The sequence below is a fragment of the Capsella rubella genome, unplaced genomic scaffold (genome assembly GCF_000375325.1).
Source record: "Capsella rubella cultivar Monte Gargano unplaced genomic scaffold, Caprub1_0 scaffold_2, whole genome shotgun sequence".
Taxonomy (NCBI): Eukaryota; Viridiplantae; Streptophyta; class Magnoliopsida; order Brassicales; family Brassicaceae; genus Capsella; species Capsella rubella.
In genome coordinates this window covers 1602617-1618154 of record NW_006238922.1, presented here as the reverse complement: position 1 = coordinate 1618154, position 15538 = coordinate 1602617, and the positions used below count along the sequence as shown (strand labels likewise).

The 15538-nt window shown below is 36.0% G+C and overlaps 2 protein-coding genes, 1 non-coding gene and 2 pseudogenes across 7 annotated transcripts; all 5 read left to right on the top strand.

Moving 5' to 3' along the window:
• The first annotated feature begins 393 nt into the window (after positions 1-393).
• LOC111832261 lies at positions 394-557 on the top strand. The gene has a single exon (XR_002835298.1). It is a non-coding gene; the product is annotated as a U12 minor spliceosomal RNA (small nuclear RNA).
• Positions 421-2180, top strand: LOC17895135 (phosphatidylinositol N-acetylglucosaminyltransferase subunit P). The gene is made up of 3 exons (XM_006300900.2): positions 421-1231; positions 1416-1574; positions 2095-2180. Exons 1-2 carry the CDS (start codon positions 883-885, stop codon positions 1547-1549), a joined length of 483 nt encoding a protein of 160 aa, XP_006300962.1. The 5' UTR covers positions 421-882; the 3' UTR covers positions 1550-1574; positions 2095-2180.
• On the top strand, positions 1938-15226 carry LOC17895799 (probable disease resistance protein At1g61180). 5 transcript variants are annotated; one of them, XR_002835120.1, is made up of 6 exons: positions 1939-4658; positions 4896-5264; positions 5560-5690; positions 6542-6741; positions 6965-7090; positions 7213-7457. XR_002835120.1 is itself a non-coding variant. In XM_023788073.1 (2 exons), the coding sequence occupies exons 1-2, from the start codon at positions 2055-2057 to the stop codon at positions 14999-15001; spliced, it is 2625 nt and encodes an 874-aa protein (XP_023643841.1). In that variant the 5' UTR covers positions 1938-2054; the 3' UTR covers positions 15002-15226. The 5 variants fall into 5 exon arrangements, 3 of the variants coding, with proteins under 3 accessions (XP_023643841.1, XP_006300723.1, XP_023643843.1); XR_002835119.1 differs by having other exon boundaries at positions 6959-7090; XM_023788073.1 differs by lacking the exons at positions 4896-5264; positions 5560-5690; positions 6542-6741; positions 6965-7090; positions 7213-7457 and adding an exon at positions 14981-15226 and having other exon boundaries at positions 1938-4658.
• LOC17896327 lies at positions 7528-10470 on the top strand (annotated as a pseudogene).
• Positions 12117-14633, top strand: LOC17894673 (annotated as a pseudogene).
• Positions 15227-15538: the final 312 nt, after the last annotated feature.

The following is a 15538-nucleotide window of genomic DNA, read 5'->3' as shown; positions in this document are numbered from 1 at the left end:
TTCTACGTGAGTAGGTTTCGTGAGTTTGTGACAAATGTTTAACCACAAGACCTGTAAAATAGTTCACACTAGACTGAGTATGGTCAACAAAAGTTTGATCGGGTGTACTACTACCGTGTTTGATCGAAATGGGTCACAAACGCTGAAGGTAAACCACAAAAGCATAAACTCGAATCACAAAGCCCATAAAGCTCGACAAACGATTTGGTTCAATATTTTCAATGTGGGCTTCTATTTCAACATTGGGCCCTGCTGAACTACGTTCACTATGTACAAAGGGCTGGTGTAATGTATAAACAAGTGTTTGTTTTTTACATCCCACATCGGAACCATAAGCTATCTAAGACCTAGCTAAGCTACTATAAGTAAGAGATGGAGGACTAGTATTACAATTTGCCTTAAACTAATGAGTAAGGAAAACAAAGCGGTCGGTGAGAACCGGTCGCAGCGCTAACGTAAAACAACAAAGTTGCGCAAGAATTTATGGAGGGGTTATAGGCTGGCCGATGTGTTGACGCTGCTTACTTTTGCAGAACTCACCTCGTGCGGGCCTCCCTACACCCGTCCCCCAATTATTCCTAGTTCCCCAAATTTTAAAAACTCTAATCTGTGTTATTACTGTTTGATGATGCATAATTTGGTATTTTCCATGAATAAGCCAATTTATAGGGACTTCGGAGCAATAAGGTGAACTTTGATTACAGCTCATCGTGTGGATTCGAGAGCTATCTTTTAACAAAACTCTATTCCCGAATATTTGCAACTTCGTCCTTGTAATTTGTTTTCTTTCTAGAAAAAACACATAACTTATTTACTTTTGCTTCCGAGTCTAAAATAAAACGATTTTGCTGTGGTTTTTTCTCATCCCAAAAAAAAAAAAAAATGGAAGAAGAAGCTGATTTAGCGAAGAGTCCGAGAAGAAATTTAAGAAGGATTAAAGGAGATGGTATGCAGGATTCAGAGATGATTAGTAAACCTTATGAGGTTTATGGTTTTGTAGGATCCATTTTGACTGTTGTTGCTACTGTGATCTTCTTGATTTGGGGTTATGCACCAGAGATGTTGTTAGAGTCTTTAGGGATTTCTCATTATTATTACTACTACCCAAACAAGTACTGGGCTTTGGCGATGCCTTTGTATTTGATGGTGACTCTGTTTTTAGTTTTGGGGTTTTACATTGGTCTCAACTTCATGTCTACTTCATCGCCAACCTCTTTCTATACTTTGTTTGGTGAGACATCTGACTCCTTTTTTTTTCACTTTTTGTTGATTTGTAGAATTGTTTTGTGAAAAAACTGTTTCTTGACATTGTAATACTAAAGCTAGCATATCAATGTGTTTAAATCTTAGGGGAGTTTTGGTTGCGATGGTGACAATTCTTTGGCTATTTTGTTTTGTTTTGCTGGTTATGACAGATGAGTACAGCACAGAAGATGGAGATTTTGTTCATCTGGTGAAGAAAGAGGAAGACAAGCCAATTGATCCAATCTCTGACATTGATATTACAAGAGCTAACGTTCTTATGTTCGATTCAAGACATGCCAAGTGATGTCCTTTGTTCGAATTTCGCTGAGGTAAGTAAAAAACCAGCCTTTGGTTCCGAGAGAGAATTGTGGATTTTGAGTATTTCAGTTCCAAGTGTTATGAACTTACAACTCTGTTCCTTTGAGATAATGAATTGAAGAATCCTCTCAGGTGAATTGGTTCAGTCTGTGTAAAAGCTAGTTGTTTCAAAATTTATCTAAGAATTCCAACTTACTCTGAACTTATAGAGCAGATATAAAATGAAAGCCAGTCGTAATGTTGAAAAGTCATTAGATGTCAACATCCTTGCCATAAACTAATTTATTTGTGTGGGACTCTATAGCTGACCAAGAAAAATAAGAATAATCAAAGTCCTCTATATGGAAACAGAGTGGTCTGAAATCAACGACGCCGATGTCTTTTTCTATCGTCTATCATATTTTATTAATTTGATAATTCCATTACTTTTTCACCTAAAACACTTCTTCAGCTTTTAGCTTTGTTGTTGCTTACTGAAAATTTCTCTCACCATGGGGAATCTCTTTTCTTGCCAATGTTCTGGTGATGCAGTGTTGGATCGTATCATTAGATGTTTATCTGATAAAGGTTATATTCCAAACCTCAAGAAGAATCTCAGGGCTTTGGAGAGGGAAATGGAAGATCTCAGAGCAATAAAAGATGAGGTGCAGAACAAGGTAGCGAGAGAGGAGACACGCCATCAACAAAGGCTTAAAGCTGTCCAGGTATGGCTTGACCGTGTCGATAGCATTGATATAAAGTGCAAAGATTTACTTAGTATCGGGCCCGTTGAGCTTCAAAAGTTGTGTCTCTGCGGTTTATGTTCAAAAAATGTATTTTCAAGCTACAAGTATGGGAAAAGGGTTTTCTTGTTATTGGAAGAGGTTAGAACGCTCAACTCGGAGGGTAAATTTGACGAGGTTGCTCAGCCGCCTCCAAGATCTGAATTTGAGGAGAGACCTACTCAGCATACGATTGGTCATGAAGAAATGCTCGCGAAGACATGGAACCGCCTTATGGAAGATGGAGTCGGAATCATGGGTCTGCACGGTATGGGTGGTGTGGGTAAAACTACCCTTTTCAAGAAAATCCACAATAAGTTTGATGAAATACCTGGTACGTTTGATGTTGTGATATGGATCGTGGTGTCTCAAGGCGCAACGACATCAAAGCTTCAAGAAGATATTGCACAGAAGCTACTCCTTTGTGGGGACGAGTGGAAGAACAAAAATGAATGTGATAAGGCCGCTAAGTTACACACTGTTTTAAAGGGGAAGAGATTTGTTTTGATGCTAGATGATATATGGGAGGAAGTGGATTTAGAAGCCATTGGAATTCCGTTTCCAACCAGAGAAAATGGATGCAAAGTAGCATTCACCACTCGTTCCCGGGAAGTATGTGGACGGATGGGGGACCATGAACCAATGCAAGTCAAATGTTTGAAACAAGATGAAGCATGGGAATTGTTTAAAACCAAGGTCGGAGACAATACCTTAACTAGAGATCCTGGCATTGTCAAGCTTGCAAGAAAGGTCACTGAAAAATGCGGTGGTCTGCCACTGGCGCTTAATATCATTGGCAAGGCAATGGCATCTAAAAATACAGTACAAGAATGGGAGCATGCCATCAATGTTCTAACTAAATCTGCTGCAGAGTTTTCTGACATAAAAAATAAAATTCTTCCGGTTCTCAAGTTCAGCTATGATAGCTTGGGGGATCAACAATTACAGTCTTGTTTCTTGTATTGTGCTCTGTTTCCAGAAGATCATCAGATACCTATAAAAGACTTAATACACTTATGGATATGCGAGGGATTCCTTGGGGAATACCAAGTTATAAAAGAAGTGTATAATAAGGGTTATGCAATGCTTGGTACAATTATCCGTGCAAATTTAATAACAGAGGTTGGTACAGCAGTAGTTGTAATGCATGACGTGGTTCGTGAAATGGCTCTGTGGATTGCATCTGAATTTGGGAAACAGAAAGATAATTTCGTTGTGCAAGCAGACGTTGGATTAGTTGAAATACCAAAAGTAAAAGATTGGGGAGCTGTGAGAAGGATGTCTTTAATGGAAAATGAGATTGAAGAGATAAGATGCAGTTCCAAGTGTTGTGAACTTACAACTCTGTTCCTCCAAGGAAATAGATTGAAGAATTTCTCAGGTGAATTCCTTCAGTCTATGCAAAAGCTAGTCGTTTTGGATTTATCAAAAAATTACGATTTGAGCGAACTTCCAGAGCAGATATCAGAGCTGGTCTCCTTGCAGTTTCTTGATTTGTCGGAAACATGTATAGAGCAACTGCCGGTTGGTCTCCAAGAGTTGAAAAAGCTAACTCACTTGAATTTACATTCTACAAAGAAACTTTGTAGCATAAGTGGGATATCTACATGGTTGCTGAGCTTAAAATGGTTGAGTCTGGTAAAGTCTAATGTTCATGGAGATGTTAGTTTATTTAGGGAGTTGAAGCTTTTGAAGAATCTACAAGAGCTAGACATAACGGTTTCAGCGGAGTTAAGTTTGGAGCATATACTATCAGGGGATCAAAGGTTGGCAAACTGCGTAATTGCTCTAGAGATTATTGATTTTCAAGAAAAGCCACTCGATTTATCATCCCTGAAGAGAATTGAGAATCTGACAGTCCTAACGGTGGAAAGTAGTCATGTCTCGGAGATTAACAATCCGACAATTCCATGCTTTACCAACCTCTCATACATGGAAATAAACAAGTGCCATAGCATGAAGGATCTGACTTGGCTATTGTTTGCTCCAAATCTTGTCACCCTACTGATTAGAGATTCAAGAGAAGTGGAAGAAATATTAAATAAAGAGAAAGCAACCAATTTCAAAGGTATTACCCCATTTCTGAAACTAGAATACTTAATTGTGAAAAATTTGCCAAAGCTTGAGAGTATCTGCGGGACTCCTCTCCCCTTTCCGGTTTTGAGGCGCATAGGTGTATTGGATTGTCCAAAGCTGAGAAAGCTGCCCTTAAATGCTACAAGTGTCCCACTACTTGATGAATTTGGAATAAGTATGTATCATCCAAAACAGATAAATGAGCTTGAATGGAAGGACGAAGATACCAAAAATCGATTCTTGCCTTCAATCAACCGGGTAATTAATTAGTACTCGTCATTCTCTTCCGTTTGAGTTATAACTTTTTCATTTTTTTCAAGTTTATTTGAGTAATCATTTCTTATTATCGAATCAGAGCTATTTTTATTTTCTTACACGAGAGAGATATTACTATATTAGATGGCATGCATAATAGAGAATTTGGTTGTGCCTCTCAATTCAATGCTTTCCACTAAAGTGTTTCTAACATGCTTTCATTTTTTTTTTCCACAAAAGGGATTGGCCATTTTCTAAAGATTCATACTCAGGATTGGGAATCCTCCCTGTCTGGCTAAAACCAGAATCCTCACACTTCTGCTTCTACTACTTTAGATTGTTCTCTCTTTCTTCCTCTTCTAGTGTTTGTGTGTGTTGTTAATTTGGATTTAATGTTATTCATTTTCATATTGTATTTCTTATTGGATTTTACGTTTGGGATTTGAGCTTTGTATCTTCTGCTCTTTCATCTTGCAGCGTGCATGTTTGTTTGTGTTATTCATTCATTTGGGCGATGGTTATTTTTGTTATATGTCATGTGTCTAAGTTCTTATGTTCGATTCAAGACATGCCAGGTGAAGAAGGCCTTTGTTCGAATTTCGCTGAGAGGTAAGTAAAAAACCAGCCTTTGGTTCCGAGAGAGAGAGAGAATTGTGGATTTTGAGTATTTCTTTAGGTTATGTTTCTTTTTTCTTTAAGGATATCTATTTCTTGATTTTGGAAATTGCAGTTCCAAGTGTTCTGAACTTACAACTCTGCTCCTTTGAGATAATGAATTGAAGAATTTTTCAGTTGTTTTAAATTTATCGAATGATTCCAACTTCAGTGAATTTCAAGAGCAGGTATCAGAGCTAGTCTACTTGCAGTATTTTGACTTGTCTGAAACTTCTTCTGGACTTTGTAGTATCAGAGGGATATTAAGGTTGCTGAGTTTAAGAATGTTGAGTCTGCCAAAGTCTAATGTTCACTGGGATGTTAGCTTATTGAAGGAGCTGCAGCTCTTGGAGAATCTGCAAGATATAGCTGGCATAACGGGTAAAAAAATATATGATCCATAGTTTACTTAATTGTGAAACACACTGATTTTTTGTGTGTGTGTGTGGTTTTTAATGTATATGTCAACTGCTCTCTTTTATGGATTCCAATTAACTCATTCTCAAACTCTCAAGAGAGCCAAACCACATAGAGAAAGATATCACTGCATTAGTTAACAAGTAAAGGCTATTTTCTGAAGAATCTCCAAAACATGTATAGTCAAAACGAAACAATTACTCCATTTTGTATTGTTGCATTTAGCTTTTATCTTCGTTTTCAGTTATCACTACAGCCTATTTTACATGAACTCAGTATCTCTCTGCTCATTATTTTATTCATAGGCATGAACTCAGGCTCCACCGTGATCATGCATAATATTAGTTCTGATATATTGTTTAGACTTTTTAATTTCTTTTGTAGCATTCAGTTTCAAGTACAAAAGAACAACATTGAAAAGTCATTAGATGTCAATATTTCAATGCTTAATTACTGGTTCAGAAAGAAAGAGTTTTTTTTTTTTTTTTTTTTTTTGAAAACTAGAAAGAAAGAGTTTAATTTTTACTCTATATAGTCTATACTAAAATGAAAACGAGTCGTCGCTTTGAAAAGTCAATAGATGTCACTATAATTGCCAGAAACTAATTTGTATGGACTCTAGGTATTTGATGGCAACTCTGTTGTTAGTTTTGGGGTTTTACATTGGTCTCAACTTCAACCCCAACCTCTTTCAATACCTTTGTTTGAGCCATCTGACTCATTTTTTCACTTTCGGTTGATGTGTCGAATTGTTTTGTGTAAAACTGTTTCTTGAGATAGTAATAGGTAAAGCTAGCAATGTTTTTAAATCTTAGGGTGGAGTTTGGTTGCGATGGTTGCTAGTGATAACAGATGAGTACAGCAGAGAAGATGGAGATTTTGTTCATCTGATGAAGAAAGAGGAAGACAAGCCAATTGATCCAATCTTCTGACCTTGATATTACAAGAGTTAAGTTTCTTATGTTCGTTTCAAGTCTTGCCAAGTGAAGAAGGCCTTTGTTTGAATTTCGCTGAGGTAAGTAAAAAAACAGACTCTGGTTCAGAGAGAGAGAGAGAGAATTGTGGATTTTGAGTATTTCTTTAGGATGTGTTACTTTTTTTTCTTCAAGGATATATCTATTTCTTCATTTTGGCATTTGCAGTTCCAAGTGTTCTGAACTGACAACTCATCTCCTTTGAGATAATGAATTGCAGTATTTTGACTTGTCTAATACTTTTTCTGGACTTTGTAGTATCAGAGGGTTTTCAAGGTTGCTGAGTTTAAGAATGTTGAGTCTGCCAAAGTCTAATGTTCATTGAGATGTTAGCTTATTGAAGGAGCTGCAGCTCTTGGAGAATCTACAAGATCTAGACTGGCATAGCTGGTAAGAAAATATATAATCCATAGTTTATATGACAGCAGAAAACACACTTTCTAAAGAAACTTTTTTACTTTAATTGTGAACCATGCTGAGATTCTTTTTTGTGTGTGTGTGTGTGGTTTTAGATATATATCCAGACTATGCAAAATGATGGAAATTTATTCATTCACAAACTCTTTTAAGAGAACCAAACCACATGGAGAAAGATATCACTGCTATCATATATATATCATCGCCATCATGTATAATATTGTTTCCAATTATTGTTTAGTCTTCTTAATTTCTTTTGCAGCATTCAGTTTCCTTATTTATAATGTTTTTTTGTTTGTACTTACAAGACTTTGATATCAGAGTGACATAAGGGCTTAATATTTATTTATTTATTTATTTATTCCTTTGTTCCTTATTTATTTATAATGTTCTATCATCACTCTGCTGTGAAAGAAATATTCTAAAATGAAAGCGAGTCGTAACTTTGAAAAGTCAATGTCAATATAACTGCGAGAAACTAGTTTGTATGGACTCTAGCTGACCAAAACGATAACAATAATCACATGGAAACCGAACGGTCTTTAATCGACGACACCAATGCCTCTTTCTATCTTTTCTATCTTAATTTCTTTGATAGTCTCTAAACTATTGGTATTGGAGCAAGACGATGTTACCTCCAATAATTTTTCACCTAAAACAATTCTTGAGCTTCAGCTTTTAGCTTCGTTATTTCTTACTGAAACTTTTCTCTCTTTATTATTAAATTTATGGGGACTTGTTTTTCTATCACTTGTACTATTGATGATCAAACACTGGAACGTATTACAGGTCTTACTAAAACTTTTCTCTCTTTCTTATGTGAGATCATCAACAGAAACTCTCGTGGAGTGGAGGAGATGCCTACTCACCCTACGGTTGGTCAGGAAGAAATGTTTGAGAAGGCGTGGAATCGCCTAATGGAAGATGGAGTTGGAATCATGGGTCTGCACGGTATGGGTGGTGTCGGTAAAACTACCCTTTTCAAGAAAATCCACAACAAGCTCATAGATGGTACGTTTGATGTTGTGATATGGATCGTGGTGTCTCAAGGCGCAACGATATCAAAGCTTCAAGATGATATTGCAGAAAAACTAGGCCTTTGTGGCGACGAGTGGAAGAACAAAAATGACACTGATAAGGCCACTAAGATATACAGAGTGTTTAAGGAGAAGAGGTTTGTTTTGATGCTAGATGATCTATGGGAGGAAGTGGAACTAGAAGCCATTGGAATTCCATTTCCATCAAAAAAAAATGGATGCAAAGTAGCATTCACCACTCGTTCTCAGGAAGTATGTGGGCAGATGGGGGATCATGACGCAATGGAAATCAAATGTTTGAAACGAGATGAAGCATGGGAATTGTTTAAAACCAAGGTCGGAGACAATACCTTAAGTAGAGATCCCAGCATAGTCAAGCTAGCAAAAAGGGTTGCTGATAAATGTTGTGGTCTGCCACTTGCGCTTAATGTCATTGGTAAGGCAATGGCATCTAAAACTACAGTACAAGAATGGGAGCATGCCATCAATGTTCTAACCACATCTGCTGCAGAGTTTTCTGACATGAAAAATAAAATTCTTCCAGTTCTGAAGTTCAGCTATGATAGCTTGGGGGATCAACAATTACAGTCGTGTTTCTTGTACTGTGCTCTGTTTCCAGAAGATCATCAGATATTTAAAGAAGACATACTATACTTTTGGACATGCGAGGGATTCCTTGGGGAATATCAAGTTATAAAAGAAGTGTATAATAAGGGTTGTGCAATGCTTGGTACCCTTATCCGTGCAAATCTATTAACGGAGCTTGGTACAGAAATCGTTTTGATGCATGACGTGGTTCGTGAAATGGCTCTGTGGATTGCATCCGATTTTGGGAGACAGAAAGATAATTTTGTTGTGCGAGCAGGAGTCGGATTACTTGAAATACCAAAAGTAAAGGATTGGGGAGTGGTGAGAAGGATGTCATTAATGAAGAATGAAATTGAAGAGATAACTTGCAGTTCCAAGTGTTGTGAACTTACAACTCTGTTCCTCCAGCGAAATAGATTGAGGAATATCTCAGGTGAATTCCTTGAGTCTATGCAAAAGCTAGTTGTCTTGGATTTATCGGGAAATCGCACCTTGAGTGAACTTCCAGAGCAGATATCAAAGCTGGTCTCCTTGCAGTATCTTGATTTGTCGGAGACAGGTATAAAGCAACTGCCGGTTGGTCTCCAAGAGTTGAAAAAGCTAACTCACCTAGGTTTATATTCTACAAACAAACTTTGTAGTATCAGTGGGATATCAAAGTTGCTGAGTTTAAGATTGTTGAGTCTGGTAAGGTCTAATGTTCATGGAGATGTTATTAGTTTATTTACGGAGCTGCAGCTCTTGAAGAATCTACAAGATCTACACATAACGGTTTCGGAGTTAAGTTTGGAGCAAATATTATTCGGGGATCAATGGTTGGCAAACAGTATAACTATTCTGGAGATTATAAATTTTCAAGAAAAGCCACTCGATTTATCATCGCTGGAGAGAATTGAGAATCTGAAATACCTATTGGTGGAAAGTAGTCATGTCTCGGATATTAACAATCCATGCTTTACCAACCTCATCTCCGTGAATATAAACAAGTGCCATAGCATGAAGAGAAGTGGAAGAAATATTAAACAAAGAGAAAGCAGCCAATTTTAAAGGTATTATCCCATTTCAGAAACTAGAATTCTTAGTGTTGAGGGATTTGCCGAAGCTGGAGAGTATCTGCTGGAGTCCTCTCCCCTTTCCGGTTTTGACAAGCATAGCTGTAAAGGATTGTCCAAAGCTGAGAAAGCTTTCCTTAAATGATACAAGTGTCCCACAACTTGATGAATTTGCAATATGGGAGGACGAAGATATCAAAAGTCGATTCTTGCCTTCATTTAATCGGGTAATTAATTGTTACTCTCATTCTCTTCCTCTGCTTGAATTATAACGTTCTTTTTACTAGTGCAATTTCTCAAGTTTGGTTCATTGGATCGCATAATAGATAATCTGTTGTAGTGTTGTGCCTCTCAGTTTCAATGCTTTCCACAAAAAGTGTTTCTAACTCAGGATTGGGAATCCTCACTGTCTTTCATTTTTTACACAGAGGGAATTGGGCGTTGTGTAAAGATGCATTACTCAGGATTGGGAATCCTCACTGTCTGTGTAAAACCAGAATCCTCACGTTTCTTCTTCTTCTTCTACTTTGTATGGCTTTCTCTTTCTCCCTCTAGTGTGTGTGAGTGTTTGTGTGTTGTTCATTTGGATTGCTTTCTCTTTCTTATTGGATTTTTTCGTTTGGGTTTTGATCATTTTAGTTCAAAATGCCAAGCTTTGTATTTTTTAACTCTTTCATCTTGCAGCGACTTTGTGTTATTCATTTATTTGGGCGATGGTTATTTTTGTTATAAGTCATGTCTAAATCGAAATGGCTCTCACAATCAGAGTATTTATTATATTTCAGAAACAGATGCATGCCACAAAATTAGATGCTAAATCATATAAAAAGAGTTTGTTTTTGCATGTGATTTTGCTGGAGTTCATTTTATAATTATTAAGATTATATATTATCAATTGCTAAAAAATATGGTCTCGTTGTTGCTAAAAAATAGTAAAATATAGATTTTTACCCGTATTGAAGTATGAAATTAATGATATATTTTTTATTAATATCAATTCAAACTCGTCACGTCTTATAACCCGTCTCATCATATAATCCATTGGAAAGTTATTACAACCTTTCATATCATATAATTTTCGAAAAATTAAACTCATGTTTAGCAAGGTCACTTTAGCATAGAGTTAAAATAATAATAACACTTAAATTTTTAAAATGTTTAAATTTTTTTAAAATATATATATGTAATTAACAACTTTACTCGTCTTACAACCCGTCTTGCCATACAATCATGTTTTGTCATATAATCGTGGAAAAATCAAACCATGTTTAAAATATGGCAGTTCAATAATATGTTAGTATAAATTTAGTGTAGAGTTAAAATGTTAATAATACTTAAACTTTTTAAAAGTTCCAAAATATTTATAATATCTACAACTTTATAATATTAATAATATTTCCTACTTTTTAGAGATTTTAGATATTTACAATATTTGGATGCATAAAAAATCCAGCTTCCTACTCATTTATATTTGGAAACATATGGTCTTATTTATAAAAGTTATGAACCATTGTCAAAAACATTGTCGACTCGATATGGGATGTTAAACATATGTTTTAAAATAATTTGTTATATACATCCATTTTCAAAAATTCAGATTGCAACATATTCAAAAAAATGTTTTTATTATTATTATACATATGTATTATGTAATAAAATAAATTAAAAAAATATAAGATCATATAAATGTATTGGACAAATATTTGAGAGAAATAAATTGAAAAGTAAGAAATTTATATTTTGTATGTATTATGGAGAGATTTTAGGAAGTTTGTTAAATGTGATTATTTTTATATTTTAAATAGAGTAATTAAAGCCAATGGCATAGCCTTGTAAATAACTTCCAACTCCAAAAGTTTCTTCAAAAAATCCTGAAAAAATGTTAATATAGATTTTTGGTGGAAATTTTAAATTTTTGGGAAAAAACAAAAACAATATATATAATAATAATAATAATCCAAATGAGGTTTTAAAACATTTGAGCTTTGTTTTCTTTAAACAGAGTTGCAAGATCTAATAAGTTTCTTTTTTTTGGATTGTATTAGTTCAATATAATTCCAGTTGACAAAAAAAAAAAAGCGAATCTTAATGTTGAAAAGTCATTAGATGTCAACATCCTTGCTATAAACTAATTTATTTGTGTGGGACTCTATAGCTGACCAAGAAAAACAAAGATAATCAAAGTCCACTGTATGGAGACCGCGTGGTCTGAAATTAAAGACGCCGATGTCTTTTTCAATCTTAATTTGATAATTTCCAGTATTTTTTAACCTAAAAGACTTCTTAATTTGAGCTTCAGCTTCCTTTTTGCTTACTGAAAATTTCTCTCACAATGGGGAATCTTTTTTCTTGCCAATGTTCTGGTGATGCAGTATTGTTGGATCGTTTCATTAGATTCTTACGTGGTAAAGGTTATATTCGAAACCTCAAGAAGAATCTCAGGGCTTTGGAGAGGGAAATGGAAGATCTCAGAGCAATAAAAGATGAGGTGCAGAACAAGGTAGCGAGAGAGGAGACACGCCATCAACAAAGGCTTAAAGCTGTCCAGGTATGGCTTACTCGTGTGGATAGCATTGATTTACAAATCGAAAATCTACTTAGTACTTGTCCCGTTGAGCTTCAGAAGTTGTGTCTCTGCGGTTTATGCTCAAAAAATGTATGTTCAAGCTACAATTATGGGAAAAGAGTTTTCTTGTTATTGGAAGAAGTTAAAAAACTCAACTTGGAGGGTAAATTTAATGAGGTTGCTCAGCCGCCTCCAAGATCTGAATTTGAGGAGAGACCTACTCAGCATACGATTGGTCATGAAGAAATGCTCGAGAAGACATGGAACCGCCTTATGGAAGATGGAGTCGGAATCATGGGCCTGCACGGTATGGGTGGTGTGGGTAAAACTACCCTTTTCAAGAAAATCCACAATAAGTTTGATGAAATACCTGGTACATTTGATGTTGTGATCTGGACCGTGGTGTCTCAAGGCGCAACGACATCAAAGCTTCAAGAAGATATTGCAGCAAAACTACTCCTTTGTGGTGACGAGTGGACCAATACAAATGAAGATGATAAGGCCGCTAAGTTACACGCTGTTTTAAAGGGGAAAAGGTTTGTTTTGATGCTAGATGATATATGGGAGGAAGTGGATTTAGAAGCCATTGGGATTCCATTTCCAACAAAAGAAAATGGATGCAAAGTAGCATTCACCACTCGTTCTCAGGAAGTATGTGGACGGATGGGGGACCATGAACCGATGCAAGTCAAATGTTTGAAACGAGATGAAGCATGGGAATTGTTTAAAACCAAGGTTGGAGACAATAACTTAAGTAGAAATCCTGGCATTGTCAAGCTAGCAAGAAGGGTTGCTGATAAATGCGGTGGTCTGCCACTGGCGCTTAATATCATTGGTAAGGCAATGGCATCTAAAAATACAGTACAAGAATGGGAGCATGCCTTCAATGTTCTAACTAGATCTGCTGCAGATTTTTCTGACATGGAAAATAAAATTCTTCCGGTTCTGAAGTTCAGCTATGATAGCTTGGGGGATCAACAATTACAGTTGTGTTTCTTGTATTATGCTCTGTTTCCAGAAGATCATCAGATGCATAAAAAAAATTTACTACACTTATGGATATGCGAGGGATTCCTTGGGGAATACCAAGTTCTAAAAGAAGTGTATAATAAGGGTTATGCAATGCTTGGTACCCTTATCCGTGCAAATCTAATAACGGAGCTTGGTTCAAGATATGTTGTAATGCATGACGTGGTTCGCGAAATGGCTTTGTGGATTGCATCCGATTTTGGGAAACATAAAGATAATTTTGTGGTGCAAGCAAACGTCGGATTAGTTGGAATACCAACAGTAAAGGATTGGGGAGCTGTGAGAAGGATGTCATTAATGAAGAATGAAATTGAAGGGATAACATGCAGACGTTCCAAGTGTTGTGAACTTACAACGCTGTTCCTCCAAAAGAATGAATTGAAGAATATCTCAGGTGAATTCTTTCGGTCTATGAAAAAGCTAGTTGTCTTGGATTTATCAGAAAATTATGACTTGAGGGAACTTCCAGAGCAGATATCAGAGCTGGTCTCCTTGCAGTTTCTTGATTTGGCGAAGACAGGTATAGAGCAACTGCCGGTTGGTCTCCAAGAATTGAAAAAGCTAACTCACCTGGATTTATATTGTACAAAGAAACTTTTTAGTGTGAGTGGGATATCAAGGTTGCTTAGTTTAAGAATATTGAGTCTAGTAAAGTCTAATGTTCATGGAGATGTTAGTTTATTTAGGGAGTTGAAGCTTTTGAAGAATCTACAAGAACTAGGCATAACGGTGTCAACGGATTTAAGTTTGGAGCAAATATTAGGGGATCAAAGGTTGGCAAACTGCGTAACTAATCTGGAGATTATTGATTTTCAAGAAAAACCACTCGATTTATCATCCCTGAAGAGAATTGAGAATCAGAGATCCCTAATAGTGGAAAGTAGTCATGTCTCGGAGATTAACAATCCGACAATTCCATGCTTTACCAACCTCTCACAACTGTATATAATCAAGTGCCATAGCATGAAGGACCTGAGTTGGGTATTGTTTGCGCCAAATCTTGTCACCCTAGGGATTGCAGATTCAAGAGAAGTGGAAGAAATAATAAACAAAGAGAAATCAACCAATTTCACAGGTATTACCCCATTTCAGAAACTAGAACACTTAGGTTTGAGAGATTTGCCAAAGCTGGAGAGTATCTGCTGGAGTCTTCTCCCCTTTCCATTTTTGAGGCGCATAAGTGTATGGGAGTGTCCAAAGCTTAGAAAGCTGCCCTTAAATGCTACAAGTGTCCCACTACTTGATGAATTTGGAATACGTATGCATCCTCCAGAACAAAGGGATGACCTTGAATGGAATGACGAAGATACCAAAAAGCGATTCATGCCTTCAATCAACCGGGTAATTAATTATTACTCATTTATCGAATCATTTGAGTAATTATTAATTATTACACTTAGGTTTACATTTTTTTCAAGTTTATTTGAGTAATCATTTCTTATTATCGAATCAGAGTTATTTTTATTTTCTTCCACGAGAGAGATATATGATACTCTGCAAAAAATAAAAATGATTTCTGTATAAATTAGATGGCATGCATAATAGAGAATTTGGTTGTGCCTCTCAATTCAATGCTTTTTTTTTTCCACAGATTGGATTGGCCATTTTCTAAAGATGCATACTCAGGATTGGGAATCCTCACTGTCTGTCTAAAACCAGAATCCTCACGCTTCTGCTTCTACTACTTTGGATTGTTCTCTCTTTCTTCCTCTTCTAGTGTTTTTGTTTGTTGTTAATTTGGATTTAATGTTATTCGTTTTCTTATTGGATTTTACGTTTGGGATTTGAGCTTTGTATCTTTTAACTCTTTCATCTTGCAGCGTGCATGTTTGTTTTATTCATTTATTTGGGCGATAGGTTATTTTTGTTAATCAATCAAAGTATTCTATTCCAGAAAGAGATGTATGCCACAAAATTAGATGCTAAATCGTATATAATATGATTACTTTTTCATTACTAGTGTTCATATTAGTGAAATGTCGAGTTACATGCATAGTTGACAAAAAAAAAAAAAACACAAATTGCATCACATGGTAGAGTTTGTTTTTGCATGTTTATTCATTTGGGCGATGGTTATTTTTGTTAATCAATCAGAGTATTCTATTTCAGATGTATGCCACAAAATTAGATGTTGAATCGTATTGGGCAT